The following is a 19504-nucleotide window of genomic DNA, read 5'->3' on the forward strand; positions in this document are numbered from 1 at the left end:
TAGAAAGAAGAGATGAGGCCGGGCATGGTGGCTCACATCTGTAATGCCAGCACTTTGGGAGGCCAAGGCAGGAGGATCACGAGGTCAGGAGATCAAGATCATTCTGGCTAACATGGTGAAGCCCTGTCTCTACTAAAAATACAAAAAGTTAGCTGGACATGGTGGCATGTGCCTGTAGTCCCAGCTACTCGGGAGGCTGAGGCAGGAGAATCGCTTGAACCCAGGAGGTGGAGGTTGCAGTGAGCCAAGATCACGCCACTGCACTCCAGTGACAGAGCAAGACTCCATCTAAAAAAAAAAAAAAAAATGGAGAGAGAGAAGAGATTGAGAAAGGTACAGGAAGTTTTTTAAGTGAGGTATTTGCTGAACACTTCCCAAGTCTCGGAAGCAATATGGTCATGCATATCTACTGAAGTTGAAAACCAGCAAACAGGTTAAATGCAAAGAGGTCCTCACCAAGGCACTTTATAATTAAAACATTAAAAGTAAAAGACAAAGAATTTTAAAAGCAGAGGGAGAAGAGCATCAAGCAACATACAAGGGGCTCACCATTAGACTATCAGCAGATTCTCAGCAGAAATCTTGCAGATCAGGAGAGAACGGGATAATATATTCAAGGTGCTAATTAAAAAAAAAAAAACAAAACCCTGCCAGCCAACAATCCAACAATACTATACTCAGAAAAGCTGTTTTTCAGAAATAAAACAGAAGTAAAATTCTTCCCAGATAGACAAAAGCTAAGGGAATTCATCACCTCTAGATCTGATTTATGAGAAATGCTTAAGAGTTCTTCAACCAGAAACAAAAGAACAATAATTACTACTACAAGAACGTATCAAAGTATAAAACTCACTGGTAGAAAGGTATTTATACATATTCAAATTCAGAATATTCCATTACTGCAACGGTGGTGTGTAAATCTCTCAAATTGCTATTATAAAGGTTAAATGTTGAAACAGTCAAAAATAACTGTAATTGCATTAAGTTGTTATGAAGCCCAAAACGTAAAAAGGTATAAACTGTGACAGCAAAAATAATTGTGAGGAGGGTAAAAGTCTAGAATATTTTCATGTGACAAAGTTAAATTGTTGTCAGCTTAAAATAGTCTATTATTACTATATGATGTTTTGTGTAGGCCTCATGATTAACTACAAAGCAAAAAACTACAGCAAATACACAAACGAGAAAGAGAAAGGAATGAAAACTTAGCACATAGCACAAAATCACAAAAGTAGACAATAAGAGAAGAAAAAGGAACAAAGGACCAAAAAAAAAAAAAAAAAACACCCCAGAGAACAATAACAAAATGCAGTAGTATGTGCTTACATATCAATAACAATCTTCAATGTAATGAAGCTCTCCAATCAAAAGATTTAGAATGGACAGAAAAATGAGATTCAGAGGCTGCTTCAAGATGGTGACTAAGGACATCTCATGCCAGTTCTCCTCAGAAGGAAGAACAAAATTACTGGTAAATAATCAAGTTTTGACAAGGAAATGGTGGGAAGAGAGCCAGGACTTGTTGGAGTACCCACGTGAAGAAGATTGGGTGGAGAGAAAGAAAGCAGCAAAAGTCTGGTTGATACTGACCTCTGAGGAACTCAGAGTCCAGTAGAAAGTGTAGGTGGGAGTGTGTCTCTGCTCCCCTCACCCCTCTAACAACACACTGGCTGCTAAACAGCTGGGGAGCCCCTCAGCCCTTGAAAACCAGGGCAGCACTACTGGTGGCGATTAGAGGAGTTCCTGAAAACAGAGAACTGGGTGAGCAGCGGACTTAGCCATGCTGTACCCACCTCCAACCTAAACTGAGATGGCAGTTGTCATACCAGTTGTGTACCTGTGGTGCCATTCCCTTACTTGGAGATCCTCTGCCCTTGAGCCACTGCACCACCACCCACAGACATACTACACAACCTACTCTGACTTTGGCAAGTACATGACACCAGCAGATTCTCAGGGAGTTTGGGGTCTCCCCCAGATCAAACCCTTGGCACAAACTGTCCCTAAGGGAGGAGACAGAGGAGCCTGTCAAAGCCACCAATGGGAAACAGGAAATGCGGGTGCAGCACTAATCACTGAAGGGGGCACTGTTGTAATCTAGATCCACCATGGCGGTATCAGCCGGCACAGCAGGCCCTTTGTTAGGACTTCCTGCCCTTCACGTCCTGCTAAGACTCTTAGCGCGCGAAAAAAGCCCGTGCCCGCCAAAAAACCCCCACTCTGCGCAAGCTCCTGGACGCGTCATTCCTCAGAGATCGAAACCTAACTCAGGAAAACCAAAACCTACAAACCCTGCCTACCTCACCCTATAAAAGGCCCCCAATACTCGCCCGGAGCGTGACTTCCTCAGCCCTCCTCCTAGGGGACCAGTGAACCTTGCCCGCGAGCCCAATAAAGGCTACCTCTCTTCTCATCTGCCTCATGTCTTCTTGCTCAGCTCCCCATTACATTACAGGCACCACTAATGCCTCAGAACAAACGAGGAGAAGGGGGTCATCTCTTGCCTTCTCACCCTGCTAAAGTGCATGATTGTGGAAGTAGCAGCAGTTCTTTCTGTGGGGACCCAGTGGCCCTTTCTGGGCTTCTCTGGTGGCCCAAAGAAAGTGAACAGAGCCTAAATAAATCTGCTGGATCTTACTCTTCAGCACCGTCTACTGGACTGCAGCCTGAATTACACCACCAAGCAAAAACTACAAAAAACAGCATCTGAGAAAGCCACCTCAGAAACATACCTGTAACCAAAAAACCCATATGGAGCTTTGGCCCCCTGAAAGCACCCAGAAAAGAAGCCCATCGAGCACATACAACATACATCACAGTTATACCTTCAAGGGGAAAAAATTAAGTTCCATCCAAATAAACACAAATCCAAAAAAAGAATTGTCAGCTCAGTTAGATGAGAAGGAATCAGTGCAAGAACTCTGGAAGTACAAAAAGCCAGGATGCTTTGTCACCTCCAAAGGATCGTTTTGGCTCCCTAGCAATGAATCCTAAGCAGACTGAAATATCTAAAATGATACATACAGAACTTGGAATATTGATGGCATGGAAACTCCACAAGATCTGAGAGGAAGTTGAAATCCAATACAGAGAAGCCAGAAAAATGATCCAGGACATGAAAGATGATATAACGATATTAACAAAGAACCAAACAGAACTTTTGGAATTAAAAAACTCACTATGGGAATTTCAAATACAGTTGTAAACCTTAACAACAGACTAGACAAAGCAGAAGAAAGAATTTCAGAGCTCAAAGACTGATCTTTTGAATTAACCCAGTCAGACAAAAATAAAGAGAAAGTATTTAAAAAAGCAAACAAGGCCTTGAAGAAATATAAGATTATGTAAAGCAACCAAATCTATGAATTCCTGGCATTCCTGCAAGAGAAAAACAGAAAGTAAGGAAGTTGGAAAACATATTTCAGGGTATGATTCTGGAAAACTTCCCCAGTCTTCCAAGAGAGATTGATATGCAGATACAAGAAATTCAGAGAACACCAGTGAGATACTATATAAGATGACCATCACTAAAGCACACAGTCATCAGACAAGCCAAGGTCAATGTGAAAGAAACAATCTTAAAGGCAGCTGGAGAAAAGAACTAAATTGCCTCTTTTAAAGGGAATCCCATCAGACTAACAACGAATTTCTTAGCAGAAATCTTACAAACCAGAAGACATTGGTGGCCTATTTTTAGCCTTCTTAAAGAAATGCCAGCCAAGAATTTCACAGCCTGCCAAGCTAAGTAAGCTTCATAAACAAAGGAGAAATAAAGTTTTTCCCAGACAAGCAATTGCTAACAGAATTTGTCACCACTAGATAGGCCCTACAAAAATGCTCAAAGGAGTTCTAAACATGCAAATAAAAGAATGATACTCACTAAACCACAAAAGTACATGTCAGTTCAAAGCTACTGCCACTATAAAGCAACTATACAATTGAGACGACAAAGCAAATAGTTAACACTACGAGAGGAAGAAAACCTCACATATCAGTATTAACACTGAACATAAATTACCTAAATGCTTCACTAAAAAGACAGAATGGTAAATTGGATGAAAAAACAAGACCCAACCTTCTGCTATCTTCAAGAGACCATCTCACATGTAATGACACCCAAAGGACTTGATGTAAAGGGATGGAGAAAGAACACGCAAATTTAAAACAAAAAAGATCAGGGCTTGCTACTCTTGTATCAGATAAAAGAGATTTTAAACCAACAACAGTACAAAAGGACAAAGAAAAGCACTACGTAATGATAAAAGGTTCAATTAAACAAGAGGATTTAACTATCCTAAATATATATGTGCCCAACACATAAGGACTCTGATTTATAAACAATTACTACTAGATCTAAGAAAAGGGACATACAATAATATCATACAATAATAGCGGACACACTTTAACACCCCACTGATAGCATTAAACTGATCAAGGCCCAACACTAATAAATTCTAGACTTAAATTGGACACTTGACCAGTTGGACCCAATTGGCATCTACAGAACACTACACCAAACAACCACAGAATATACATTCTTTTTATCTGTACACAGAACATACTCTAAGACTGACAACATACTCAGTCATAAAGCAAGTCTCAATAAATTTTTTAAAAAACTAAAATCATATTAAGCATCTTCTTGGACCACAGTAGAATAAAAATAGAAATCAATACCAAGAGGAACTCTCAAAGCCATACAAATACATAGAAAGTAAACAACCTGCTTTCTGAATGACTTTTGGGAAACAATAAAATTAAGGCAGACATTTAAAAAAAAATTTGAAACTAATGAAAGTAGAAACATTACATACCAAAACCTCTGAGATATGGCAAAAGCGGTTAAAAGGAAAGTTTATGGCATTAAATGCTTATACAAAAATAATAGGAAGATCTCAAATTAACAACCTAATGTCACACCTACAGGAACTAGAAGAAGAAAATCTAAACCCAAAGCTGGCCGACGAAAAGAAATAACTAAAATCAGAGCAGAACTAAATTAAATTGAGACCAAACAGCCATAGAAAAGATCAAACAAAAGTTGGTTCTTTAAAAAGATAAACAAGATTAATAAACTTCTGGACAGATTAACATGAAAAAAAGAGAAGATTCATAAACACAGTCAGAAATAACAAAGGTGACATTACAACAGATCCCACAGAAATACAAAAGATCCTCAGAAACTACTATGAACATCTCTATGTGCACATACTATAAAATTAGGAAATAAACAAATTCTTGGAAACAGTCTCCCAAGATTGAAATAGGAAGAAACTGAAACCTTGAACAGACTAATGAGTACAAAACTAAATCAGTAATAAAAACAAAACAAAACAAAAAAAACTACCAATAAAAAAAAAGTCCTGGACCAGATAGATTCACAAAATACACAAAGAAGGCTGATGCCAATCCTACTGAAATTACTGAAAATAAATTAAGGAGAGATTCCTCCGTAACTCATTCTACAAGACCAATTTCATCATGATACCAAAATATGGCAAGGACACAACAAAAAAAGAAAACTACAGACCAATATTGCTGATGAAAATAGATACAAAAATCCTCTATAAAATAATAGCAAACTAAATCCAGTAGTACATTAAAATGAAAATTTGTATGATCAAGTGAGCCTTATTCCTGGGATGCAAGGATGGTTCAACACACACAAACCAATAAATGTGATTCCCCACATAAACAGAATTTAAAAAAAGAATATGATCACCTCAATATACACATAAAAAGCATCTGATAAAATCCAACATCCCTTTATGATAAAAACACTTAACAAATTAGACATCAAAGGAAGATATCGCAAAATATTAAGAACCCCCTATGACAAACCCACAGCCAACATCATGCTGAATGAGCAAAAAGTTAGAAGATTCCTCCTAAGAACTAGAACAAGACAAGGATTCCATTCTTAGCAATCCTATTCAACACAGTACTGGCAGTCCCAGCCAGAGCAATCAGGCAAGAGAAAAACATACAAGACATCCAAATAGGAAAAGAGAAAGTCAAATTATCTCTTTGTGGACAATTTAATTCTGTATCTGGAAAATTCTAACAATTCCACCACAAATCCTAGACTTGATGAGCGACTTCAGTAAAGTTTCAGGACATAAAATCATTGTACAAAAATCAGTAGTATTTCCATACACCAATAACATTCAAGCTGAGAATGAAATCAGTAATGCAATCTCATTTACAATAGCCACTCACACACAAAAATACAGAGGAATACATTTACCCAAGGAGGTGAAAGATCTCTACAAGGAGAACTACAAAACACTGATGAAGGAAATCATAGATGACACAAACAAATGGAAGGGCATTCAATGCTCATGGAAGGAGACTCGGTATCATTAAAATGTCCACACCGCCCAAAGTAATCTACAGAATCAATTCATTTTCTATCAGATTACCAAATTTTTTGGTAAAAATAATAAAAAAAAAACTCTGAAATTCATATAGAACCACAAAAGACCCAGAATAGCCAAAGTTATCCGGAGTAAAAAGAACAAAACTGGAGGAATCACATTACCTGACCTCAAATTATACTACAGAGCTATAGTAACCAAAACAGCACGGTGCTGGCATAAAAACAGGCACACAGACCAGCTGAACAGAATAAAGAACCCAGAAATAAATCCATACATCTACAGTGAACTCATTTTTGACAAATGTTCCAGGAATATACGTTGGAGAAAAGACAGTCTCTTCAATAAATAGTGCTGGGAAAACTGGATATCCACATGCAGAAGAATGAAACTAGACTCCTATCTTTTGCCATATACAAAAATCAAATCAAAATGGATTAAAGACTTAAATCTAAGGCCTCAAACTATGAAACTACTAAAAGAAAACACTAGGGAAACTCTCTAGGACACTGGTCCAGGCAAAGGCTTCTTGAGTAATATCCCATAAGCACAGGCAACCTAAGCAAAAATGGACAAATGGGATCATATCAAGTTAAAAAGCTTCTGCACAGCAAAGGAAACTATCAACACGGTGAAGAGACAACCCACAGAATGGGAGAAAATATTTGCAAACTACCCATCTGACAAGGGATTAATAACCAGAATATATAAGGAGCTCAAACCACTCAATAGGAAAAATCTAATAATCCAATTTAAAATGGGCAAAAGATCTGAATAGACATTTCTAAAAAGATGACATACAAATGGCAAACAAGTATATTAAAAAGTGCTCAACATCACTGATCATCAGAGAAATACAAGTCAAAATGACAATGAGATATCATCTCACCCAAGTCAAAATGGCTTTTATCAAAAGGACTGGCAATAACAAATGCTGGCGAGGATGTGGAGAAAAGGGAACCCTCTTATACTCGTACACTGTTAGTGGGAATGTAAACTACCATACCCACTATGGAGAACAGTTTGGAGGTTCCTCAAAAAACTGAAAATAGAACTACCATACAATCTAGCAATCGCACTGCTAGGTATATACCCAAAAGAAAAGAAAGCAGTGTATCAGAGATATCTGCACTCCCGTGTTTATTGCAGCACTATTCACAATAGCCAAGATCTGGAAGCAACCAAATTCTCCATCAACAGGTGAATGGATAAAGAAAATTGTGGGACATATACACAATGGAGTATTCTTCAGCCATAAAATAGAATGAGATCCTGTCATTTGCAACAATATGAATGGAAGTGGAGTTCTATTACGTTAAGTGAAATAAGCCTGGCACAGAAAGACAAATTTTGCATATTCTCACTTATTTGTGGAAACTAAAAGAAATGAAACAATTGAATTCATGGAAACGGAACATGACAGTTACCGAAAGCTGGAAAGGGTAGTGCATGAAAGTAAGAATGGTTAATGGGTACAAAAATTAGATAAAATGAATAAGATCCGGTATTTGATAGCACCACAAGGTAAATATAGTCAACAATAATTTATTGTACATTTTAAAATAACTAAAAGAGTGTAATTGGATTGTTTGAAATGCAAAGAAGGGATAAATGCATGAGGTGATAGATACCTCATTTACCCTAATGTGATTAGTATGCATTTATGCCTGTATTAAAATATCTCATGTATCCCACAAATATATACATCTACCATGTACCTACAAAAATTAAAAGTAAAAAAAATTTTTTTATAAGGCACAACTTACAGAAAGCAGGGGAAACAGCATAAGAAAAAGTCTTCAACATTGGGCAGATCCACGTTCAAATCTTTGTTCTGCCGTTAGTTGGAGATATTTTATATAATTATTTTATCCTTTCTATATATGCTTTGTAAAGTTGTAAGGATTAAAAAAAAACAATAAATATACAGTTAATCCTTGAACAACACAGGTTTGACCAGCACAAATCCACTTACACATAAATTTTTTTTCTGCCTCTGCCACCCAAGACAGCAAGACCAACCCTCTTACTCCTCCTTCCTCAGCCTACACCTGAAGATGAGGATGAAGACCTTTATGATGATCCACTTCCATTTAAAAATAGTAAATATATTTTCTCTTCCTTATGATTTTTTAAATAATATTTTCTCTTTAGCTTTGTTGTAAGAATACAGCATATAATACATATAACATATAAAATACATGTTACTCTATGTTACTGGCAAGGCTTCCAGTCAACAGTAGGATATCAGTAGTAAAGTCTGTGGGGAATCAAAAGTTACATGTGAATTTTTGACTGTGCAAGGGGCCAGGGCCCCAACCCCCATGTTGTTCATGGGTCAATAGTAGAGTGGTTATAATATGCCTGGCATATAATAAGCAATAAACTACAGGAACTGTTGTTACTATGATGTATATCACGACTATTTGCCAATGATCTAGTTGTAGGCTAAAACCCAGAAAATTACTTAAAATTGGCAGAATAGACAAACTCACTGGATAAGAGGATAAGCAAAAACCCAAAATGTCTGCAAATATTAGCAATATTCTGTTAGGAAAAAAACCTTTGAAGATTGAAATGGAATTATAAACTAGAAATAATCTTTATAAGAAATACAACAGATAAATGTGAAAATGATCAAAATTTGTGTAAGAGATATAAAAGAAACTGAGTAAATGTAGAAATTTAACTTGTTTCTGTATATAAACTATTATAACTATGTCAATTCTTCTTAACTTGTAGGTTTAATATAATACTAATCAAAATTACAACAAGATTGAAAAAAAAAAGAAACAAGAATTACCTTAAATATTTATCTGGTAAAGAAAAAGAAAGTAAATAACTAAGAATAATAAGTGTAAAAAAAGAGGGTAAAGGGGAAATGAGGAAAGAATTCTATTAGAAATTAAAGCATACTGTAAATCTATAATTACTAATACAACGAGGTACTGGCAGAAAAGACAGAGCAATAGATCAAAGGAGAAAGCCCAAAGGAAGATATAGCTTGATACCTACTTGTTATAGATTCATTCACTGGTATATATAAGAATTTAATAAATCTTACAAGTAGCATTATAAATCAGTGGCAGAAAGACGTGTAGTCATTAAATTAGGCTGGGATTTCGATAAGCTACTTGGCAATAGTAAATTGAAAATTTAAAAATAAAATAAGGGCCCGGCGCGGAGGCTCATGCCTGTGATCCCAGCACTTTGGGAGGCTAAGGTGGGTAGATCACAAGGTCAGGAGTTTGAGACCAGCTTGGCCAACATGGTGAAACCCCGTCTCTACTAAAAATACAAAAATTAGCCGGGCATGGTGGTATGCCCCTGTAGTCCCAGCTACTCAGGAGGCTGAGGCAGAAGAATCGCTTGAACCCATGAGGCGGAGGTTGCAGTGAGCCGAGATTGTGTAACTGCACTTCAGCCTGGGTGACAGAGCGAGACTCCATCTCAAAAAATAATAATGATAGATAAATAAAATAAATTAGCTCTGACTTCAAATCAATATCCCAAATGACTTCCACACTGATTATTCTTAAATGCGAGAGAGACAGAGAGAGAGACTGAGAGAGGTAATGAGAAAGGGTGAGAGAGAGAATGAGAACGAAAAAACACACATAAAAAAAGCATTAGAAAATTAATACTGATGTACTATCCAGGAAGAGCTATAAAAATGTTAATACAACCAGGATTAAGAATATGAGCTAAATCTTACATGCTCTTCCCACACTTTTTTTTCTCTCTCATAAGCTTCCTTTCTCTTTCGTTCTAGTTGTTCTTTTAGTACAGCAGCACGTGCATTTGCATGGGCCTAAAAATAAAAACAATTAACAAAACGAGTTACCAGAAAGAAGGGCACAGGTTTTTATTTTTTTTTGGCCAGGTCTATGAAGATATTTACTTATTAGCCAAAAAAGAAGTATGCATGTGGTCTTACAATAAAAATGTAAGCTCACTAAATCTTTAGCACCTAGAACCAGCCTTGACATATAGCAGGTGTTCAATAAATATTTGTTGAGTGAAAATAAAGGCAAAAAAATGTAAAAATTTAAAACAATTATTATACATAGACTTCATTTACCTTCATGGGGATGTATATTTGCAGATTTTTCATTTTTAAGGTTACCATTTTTTTCGAGATTACTTATATGATAGTTTCACGTATTTATGCCATGGTTTTATCTATTTTCATAAATACAATACAAAAAGAGAAAAATACTATTTTTAGAAACCAAAAAGTGGAGGAGAAAGATGAAAGAAAAATTAAAGGAAGAGAATAAAGTGATATAACTATGCAAAACTTAAGAACACAATGTTCTATCTCAGCTTCCAATTTTCTCTAAGAAAACCTGTATCATTTCTATTCTATACCTTCAGGGATTCGATTTTTTTGCGCCTCATGTCAGCCTCTTCACTTCCTTCTTGTCCTTCAGAACGATTAGCTTCTTTCTACAAAATAAGTAGATAAGCAAATCACTTAGGATAGAATCATCAAATTGAGTGCAGAGTTCTGTGAAAGATAAGGAATAAACTAAAACCTAAAAATATAAAATGGAAATCATTTAACGTTGTTAGTTTTCTCCTAAAGCTACAACTGAACTCTCCACCACTATCAGCCTTTAAGAACAATGGAACAAAAAGATAATGACATAAAATGCATTGCAATCCTCCCCTGAATACTAGTTACATTTTCCTCTCAGAATTCCTCAGGAACAAATGGTCTTATCAATTTAATATCACATAAATAAGATTTACTTTATGTGTAGTTTTCTGATCTTTGAACTTCCACTATCATCATCAGTTTTTGTTGTTGTTGTTAATGGCACAGCATTTTAAATGTTAATCTACTATGATATCATTCAATTTCTTCAAAAAAAAATAGTTTTTCAACCTACCTTTTCACCACGAAGTTTGGCTTTAATCTGTTGGCGTTCATTGAAATTCTGTAGTCTTATTTGCCTCAGTCTTGCCAGATAAACCTACAAAGAGGCAAAAACCCCAACACAATAATGTAAAGTACAGCTATTGACATTTTTACTGCTAGATTTTTTTAAATTTAAGGAACAGTGTTAATTTGAACACAAGAAATAAAAGTTCTGAAATCCGGTTAATGGAAATGTAATATTAGCTTTCAAGTGTTTAATTAAGAACAATTTATTTCTGAAAAGAAAGAAATACATCATAAAATTAAATATTTTTAATTTAATCAAAAGAAAAGAAACTGAAATCATAATACTGAATAAGTTACGGGTCAAAATTATGACACAGAATGTCAGTCAAAAATATATTAACAGGTCCCTATAGACCTACAAAATCTTCAAATAATTGTTAAGAATTTAAACCATGCAAGAAAAGAAGGCAATAAATTCAAAAATGGCTATGTGATGGAGGTAGCGAACATGCGGGAAGCATACCTCTTCCTCTTTGTTCCTTGGCTTCCCTCCTCTTGAAGAGCTGGGCCTGCCTCCATACATAGCTGCCAGGTTTTGCAGGATTCCCTGTTTATCATTTAATGTACTAAGTTTAAAGAATGACTAAGGCTACATTATTATCTTACCAAGGAATATCCAGGTGCTACTTTATTTCTTTTGGCAAGTACTGACCATTTCTTGATGATAAACTGTGATAACAAACCCTGGTGTTTTCCTATGTCAACTTGAAATATATATTCAGTGAGAACAGAAGGAACCAATTAAGCCCCAAACACAATTATTCAAAACAGAGACCAGCTATCTTTGTATTAGTCACTTAAGAGGGGTTTTTGTTTTGTTTTGTTTTGTTTTGTTTGCTTGTTTTAAATCATGGCTTTGGAGGTTAAACCCCAATCCAAATTTTTCCTCTATAAACAGCCAATCCATTTAGACATATGTCTACATATATAGTAAACACATACAAAATAAGATATTTGAGATCACTTTTTCTGAATTCAACAAATCAGTTGTATATTAATTAAGAGATCTCAACCAAACTCTCCAGTGCACTCAGGCATGTTCAGTTACTATACAGCAAATGGTCAAACCCAATCACAAATGGACTCATTTCCGAACATAGTTTATATACTTCCTCTTCCTTCAGCGTACAAGCATGCTTCAAGTTCTTCTCTTAAAAAACCTCTTTAGTCCCACTTTCCTGTCAAATGTCTTTTTATTGGCTTATTGAATGTATGCTTTTTATATTCATCATCTCAATTTTCCTGCTTCCCAGTCATTTTTTTAGCTCACTACAATCTAGTTTCTGATCCCACTATGACTCTGAAAATTTTCTAAGGTCACCAATGACTTTCTACTTCACAATTGAAATGAACACTTTTGAGTGATTTTTGCATTTAACATTTCCACTGGAAATTAGTTTTGACTGAATCCACTTAATTTATATATGTATTTTTTCTGTCATAACATAATACATATTATAGAAAGTTTATTAAAAAATAAAATGTGAATCATTTATAATTCTGCCATCTGAGAAACTTAAAATTTGAGGGTACTGTCTTCCAAATTTCCTTCTCTGCATATGTATAATACGTACATGTTTATTTTTATAAAACTGGTATTTTACTAGTTATCCAGACAATATTATATCTTGAATCTCTTCCCACATCCATTTAATATTCCTTACAAACACTATTCTTAAGTGACTATATACTATTCATAACACTCCACTATACAAATGTTCTATAATGCACACATTTTTAAAAAGTCTGTCTTCTCTTTCAGTATTTATAACGCCACTCTCTCTTGGGTTCTTCCAGTTGTCACTATTTTTCACAGGCTTTTCTCTCCTTGGCTTGTTGCTGAATGTCAATATTTTCTAGAGTTTCATTTTCTGGCCCTCCTTCTCTTCTCATCCCCAGGCTTTAACATATGCTGCCAATTCCCAAACCTTGTAGCCCTTTTCTCTTTACAGCTTTCTGTATATGTTAAACTGACATCTGGGCAACTGTTTATGCAGCAAAGCTACCTCAGACAATTTATAAAACTGACTTTATCCTTCTTTTTACTATATAATCTTATTCCCAATTCAGTTATGGAACATGACCAGTCACTCAACAAACTAGGAATTACATTTGCCTCTTACCTACTATACTCAAATATGCCAAATTACCAACTCTATCTCCTAATAATTCTATAATTTATCATTTCAGTTTCTGCCTTAGCTCAGCCTCTCTTCTTTCGACTCTTAAATTGCTAAATGAGTTTCCCAACTTATCTTACCTCTAGTCTCACATCCCACAATTCCATTCTCTACAATGCACTGAGAGTAACCTTTCTCTTTCACATCTAATCCCACACAAATCCTTCAATGGTTACTATTATCTTCAGACTTTAATTCACATTCTGTTGAATGGCAAGTAGAGCCACTTGTGATCTAGCCATTTCAAGTCTCATCTCTGCCACTGCTCAGTCATAAATCCTACATTCTGGCTATGACAACTACTTGTGGTCTGTAGACTGTACCATGATCTCACTCATCCTCTTCAGATGGGTAACTCTACTCATCTTCCAAAACTCAAACCAAGTATATCACCCCAGAAGCCTCTTCAAAGCCTTCTCTAGGGAGTTAAGTGTGCTTCCTTTGACCTTCCATACCATTTCTTTATAGATACCTTTCACAGTAGCAGTGCATTATAATTGTGGAAGGGCAGTATATTTTAGTTAAGAACATGAAATACATACAGACTCTGAAATCTGTTTTTGTCAACATCACATAAACACTGCTGATCTTAAACAAAACTGCTTAAACTTGTTGTTAAGTCTAGGCATAAAAACATCTACTTCTCGGGTGTACCAGAGCAAAAAATATTACTGTAAGAGCATGCCCTGCCTTTCTTCTTTTGCAGCAGGACAAAGGGCCTTTACTCACTCAGTTTTCTTCCCTCTTCAAGAAGGTCCTTGCAATAGCTTATCAGTATTTGAGCTTTTGAGATACATATAGGTCAAAGAGTTGGGGAAGTGAAGGAAAATAAGAAATAAGCAGCACTGGGCAAAGATGTGAGATAAATTCTGAAAAGGCATATGGGAGAATCTACAGAGTTAAGGGGAGTGGACGGTAGTGAACTGAGTATTGCTATAGAAGATAACTTTCTTTCATGAGATTTGAGAAATACAAGAATCTGAGTTACTCTGGAGTTTTAAAACCTTTTTAGTTTGAAATATTATAGATACACAGAAAGGTGAAAAGAATATACAGGGAGGTCCTGTGCTCCCTTTCACCCAGCCTTTCCCAAATTTCTCATCTTGCATAACTACATTATATCAAAATCAGGAAACTCACACTGACTCAAATTATAGACATAATCTTCTATTTGTGCCATGCATCTACACAATTTTGTCACTCATGTCATCTTATATTAATTCCACCCTAATCAAGACACTTAGCTGTATTATTACTGGAACACTTTATAGCTACATTCACTACCTCCATCCCTAACCCATCAACCACTAAACTGTTTTCTATCTTGATAATTATGTCATAATTTCTATGTAGACTCACACAGTATGTGACCTTTAGAGACTGTTTTCACTCAATATAATTATATTTGGTCCATCCATGGTATTGCAATGCATCAACAGTTCATTCCTTTTCATTGCAAAGCAGTATTCCATGGGGGTGGATATAGTGTTATGATAGTCTTTTCATTCATTTACCCATTAAAGAGCATTTGGGTAGTTTTAAGTCTTTTGCTATTACAAATAAAGTTTCTATGAATATTCATGAATGAGTTTCTAAGTGACAACAAGTTTTCTTTTCTCTGGAACATATGCACAAGAATGAAATTACTGGTTCTTGGTATGAAGTCCATTTTTAGTTTAAAAAGGAACTATGAAACTATTTTGCACAATGACTGTATCATTTTACATTCCAAACAACAATGTATAGCTGACCAGTTTCTCCAAAACTTCATCAGCATTTGGTTTTATCACTATTTTTTTATTATAGCCATTTTGATAGGTGTGAAGTGATAACATCATTGTGGTTTAAGTCTGTATCTTTCAAATGATTTGGGTATCTTTTCATGTGTTACCTGCCACCTGTATATCCTCTTTGGTGAAATGTTTTATAAATTTTCCTCATTTTCTAACTGGATCTTTTATGTTTAATGTTGAGTTTTGATGCTTCTTTATGTTTTCTAAATATAAGCCCTTTGTTGGATAAGTGCTGTACAAATATTTGTCTCAATCTGTAATTTGTATTTTCTTCCTCTTAACAGGGTCTTTTGCAGAGCCAGATTTTAAAATTTTGATAAAGCCTGGTTTATTAACTTTTCCTTTTTTGGATTATGCTCTTGGTGTCAAGTCTAATAACTCTTTGCCTAGTACTAGGTCCCAAAATTTTCTTCTCTTTTTACTAGAAGTTTTCTAGTTTCATATGAAAGCCCATGATCTGTTTTGAGGTAATTATTTTATATGGTTTGAGGTTTAGGTCAAGGTTGATAGAGCTTATGGATGTCCAGTTCCTTCCACAATAATATTGAAAAGGTACTCCCCCTCCACTGAATTGCTTTTATGTATCTGTCAAGAATCAGTTAGGCATATATATTTGTATGCAACTATTCTGGGACTCTCCATACTGTTCTACTGATTTATGTGTCTATCCCTTTGCCACTACTACACTGTTTTGATTACCGTAGCTATAAGTTAGCCTTAACATCAGGAAGAGTTATTCTTCCCAAGTTGTTCTTAAAAATTGTTTTAGTTACTTTAAGGTCTTTCACTTTCTGTATAAATTTTAAAATAAGCCTGTCTACATTAAAAAATATTTTCTGAGATTTTAGTAAGGATTGCGTTAACTCTATAGATCAATTTAAGAATCGCCATTTTTACTACTGTGAGTCTTCTGATTCATAAACAATGTATCTCTCCAAGTATTTAGGTCTTCTTAGACTTTTTTTTTCATCAGCATTTTGTCATTTAATTGCATTCAATATTGCATATGTTTTGTTAGCATTATTTTTCATATTCTTTGGAACAACTGTAAATGGCATCACATTTTTTTTGTACCAGTTTCCACTTGTTCATTGTCAATATATATAAATTCAATTTATTTTTGTGTACTGATCTTGTATCCTGCAACTATAATGAATTTACTTTTTAGTTTCAGGAGTATTTTTGTAGAGTTCTTGGGATTTCCCATGCAGACAATCATATCAACTCAAAATAGCAACAACTTTATTTGATCTTTTCAATTCTGTATGCCTCTTCTTGCTCTTGCTTTATTGCAGTAACTACAACTTATAGTACAATGTCAAATATGAGTGGTAAAATTTACATGCTTGCCTTTTCCCTAATTGTACATGGAAATCATTCAGTCTTCCATCTGTATAATATTAGATGCAGGGTTTTTGCAGATGCCTATTGTGAGGTTGAGAACATTCCCCTGTATTTCTAGTGTGCTGACAGTTATTATTTTTTTAAATCATGAATGGGTGCTGAATTTTTTCAAAAGATTTTCTGTATCAATTGATGTAATCACATGAATTTCCTTTGTTAGCCTGTTGATATGGTGAATCACATTGATTTTTTAATACTGTAAAATACTTGTACATCTAGACTAAATTTCACTTGGTTGGGGCTGTATATAATTTACTAAAACTTTATTGAGGATTTTTGTATTTAACTTCATCAAAGATACTGCTCTGTAGTTTGCTTTTCTGTGCTGTCTTTTGTTATGGTTTTAGGGTAATACAGTCTCAAAATGAGTTGACTGGTATTCACTCCACTACTACTTCTGGGAACAGATTGTAGTGTTGTAACAAATTGGTGTTAATTCTTCTTTGAATGTTTGGTAAAATTTTCCAGTGAAACTATCTAGGCCCAGAGATTTTCAATAGCTTTTGAATCACGAATTCAACTTTTAAAACAGTTATAGGACAATTTACGATATCTGTTTCAACTTGGGTAAGTTTTGGTAGTCTATGATTTTTATAGATTGGTTCATCTCTTCTAAGTTGTTAAATTTATGAATGTAAAGTTGAATTTATCCTTTTAATTGTTACAAGATCTGTAATTATACCCATTTTTTTATTCCTGATATTGGTGATTTGTGTCTTTTCTCTTTTTCATCTTTGTCAATTTTGCTAGAGACTTATCAATTTCACTTTTATGTTTCTAAGAGTCAGTTTTTTGTTTCATTACATTACTCTATAGTATTACTGGTCTCAATTTTAACGATATCTATTCTTAATTACTTCCTTCATTCTTCCTGATTTGGGAATATTTTGCTCTTTTTTTCCCCCTAGTATTTTGAGTGAGGAATTTACATTGATTTGAGACATTTATTCTTTTCTACTGTCTGCATTTAGTGCTATAAATTTCCCTCACAGAAATGCTTCAGCTCTATCTCACAAATTTTTGTGTGTTGTGTGTCTATTTCCATTTTGTTCTATGTATATCTAAATTTCCTTTCAGATTTCCTCTTTGACCCATGGTTTATTTGAAAGTGTGTTAATTTTTAAATGTTTGGAGATTTTCCTGTCACCTTCCTGCTACTGATTTCTAGTTTAATTCCACTGTTCTCCATATTTGTAAAGATTTTATAATTCAGTATAATATCTTGAATTGTTGATGGGCGCTTAAAATGTGTATTCTGCTATTGTGGGGTAGAATATTCTGTAAGTGCAAATTAGATCTTGGTGGTTCGTGATGGTGTTTAGCTATTCTATATCCTTGCTGATTTTCTGTCTAGTAGTTCTATCAATTGCTGCGAGTAGGATGTTCAAGTCTCCAACTATAATTGTGAACCTGTTTATTTATTCTTTCAGCTCTATTAGTTTTTGCTCTCTATATTTTAAAGTATGGTTATTTGGTGTATACATATTTAGGATTGCAATAACTTCTTAATGCATGATTATTTTGTTACTATGTCTCCTTTTATCTCTTTGTCCTTAGTAACTTAATTTTGCTCTATTACAAACAAATTCTTTTAGTTGCCTGCATTTGAGAATGTCTTTATTTCCACTTCATTCCAAAAGGACAGTTTTGGTCAGATATAGAATTAAAGATTGATAGTAGTTTTTCTTCTTTCAGCACCTGAAAAATGTTGTACTACTTCCTTCTAAACTCCACGGTTTCAGATGAGAAACCTGCTGTTATTCAAATTGGTGTACTTTCATATGGAATGTGTAATTTCTCTCTCCCATTTTTCAGATTTGTCTTTTTAAAAACATTTCTTAGTGTGGATTCGAGTTTATCTTATTGTAGGGTTTGATCAGCTTCTTAAATCTGTAGGTTTATGTCTTCACCAAATGTGAGAAATTTTCAGTCACTATTTCTTCAAATATATTTTTCAGTCACACCCTTTCTCCTGTCCTTTAAGCTTTGAAGATACAATGTTAAATTTTTGTATTGTCCTATAAATTCTCGAGACTGATAATTTTCAGTATTTTTACTCTGCTGTTCAATTCACTGATTCTATCTTCTGTCATCATCTCCACTGTACTACTGAGTCTAATCTGTGAATTTTAATTTTGATTATTGTGTTTTTCAGTTCTATAATTTCCATTTAATTCTTCCTTAAAACTTCTATTTGTTTGCTGAGGTTTTCCCTTTTTATCATTTTAAGATAATTTAAGATAATTGATTGTAAGCATTTCTATCACAGCAACTTTGAAACCCTTGTCAGGTAATCCCTACATCTGATTCATCTTGATGTGAATGTCAAATCCATGTCATTTCTCACACAAATTGTGTTTTTGCTGCATTCAGCTTGGTTTGACAAGTTATTATGTTAGAAGACTCATAGTCCTGCTTAATTTATTTTATGCAGGAAGTAGCCTCTCAAAGTTTAGCAATCAGCTTCTAGCCTACTTTTGTGGGCTTTAGTTCCAATTGCAGTTCGGTTTTCTGAAAACTTGTGATACTATTCTGGTCTGCTTCATTCTTCTGGTGCTTTTGGAGCTCCTACTTAATCACTGCTGCTGCTGTCTTGTGAGAATGGAAGCTGGTTCTCTGGGCTACCAGCTCTTCCTGGGAGACTTCCATGGTGGAGGTACCATGAACAAGCTGTGGAGGGGGGCTGGGATAGCCTGAGGCTTCATCACTGTCCTGAGCTTGAATCATTCATCAGGTCCCTGGGGTCAGGAAAATGTTGAGGTTCCCTATCTTTGTTGGGATTTCCCTTTTCCGGTCCTT

The 19504-nt window shown here is 35.0% G+C and overlaps 1 protein-coding gene across 10 annotated transcripts in view; it reads right to left on the minus strand.

The window, feature by feature from the left end:
• Positions 1–19504, minus strand: part of NEK1 (NIMA related kinase 1) — a 204644-nt gene that overhangs the window by 97575 nt on the left and 87565 nt on the right. For 6 of the 10 annotated variants that reach the window (XM_008000241.3, XM_008000242.3, XM_008000238.3 and 3 more), the window contains 4 exons: positions 11792–11875; positions 11273–11356; positions 10749–10826; positions 10093–10188 (listed from right to left, as the gene is read on the minus strand). In XM_008000241.3, coding sequence (XP_007998432.3) covers positions 10093–10188; positions 10749–10826; positions 11273–11356; positions 11792–11875 — 342 coding nt within the window. The remainder of the gene's footprint in view (positions 1–10092; positions 10189–10748; positions 10827–11272; positions 11357–11791; positions 11876–19504) is intronic. The other 4 variants (XM_008000243.3, XM_037993745.2, XM_008000240.3 and 1 more) reach the window with 1 other exon arrangement.

This window comes from Chlorocebus sabaeus, chromosome 7 (genome assembly GCF_047675955.1).
Source record: "Chlorocebus sabaeus isolate Y175 chromosome 7, mChlSab1.0.hap1, whole genome shotgun sequence".
NCBI lineage: Eukaryota > Metazoa > Chordata > Mammalia > Primates > Cercopithecidae > Chlorocebus > Chlorocebus sabaeus.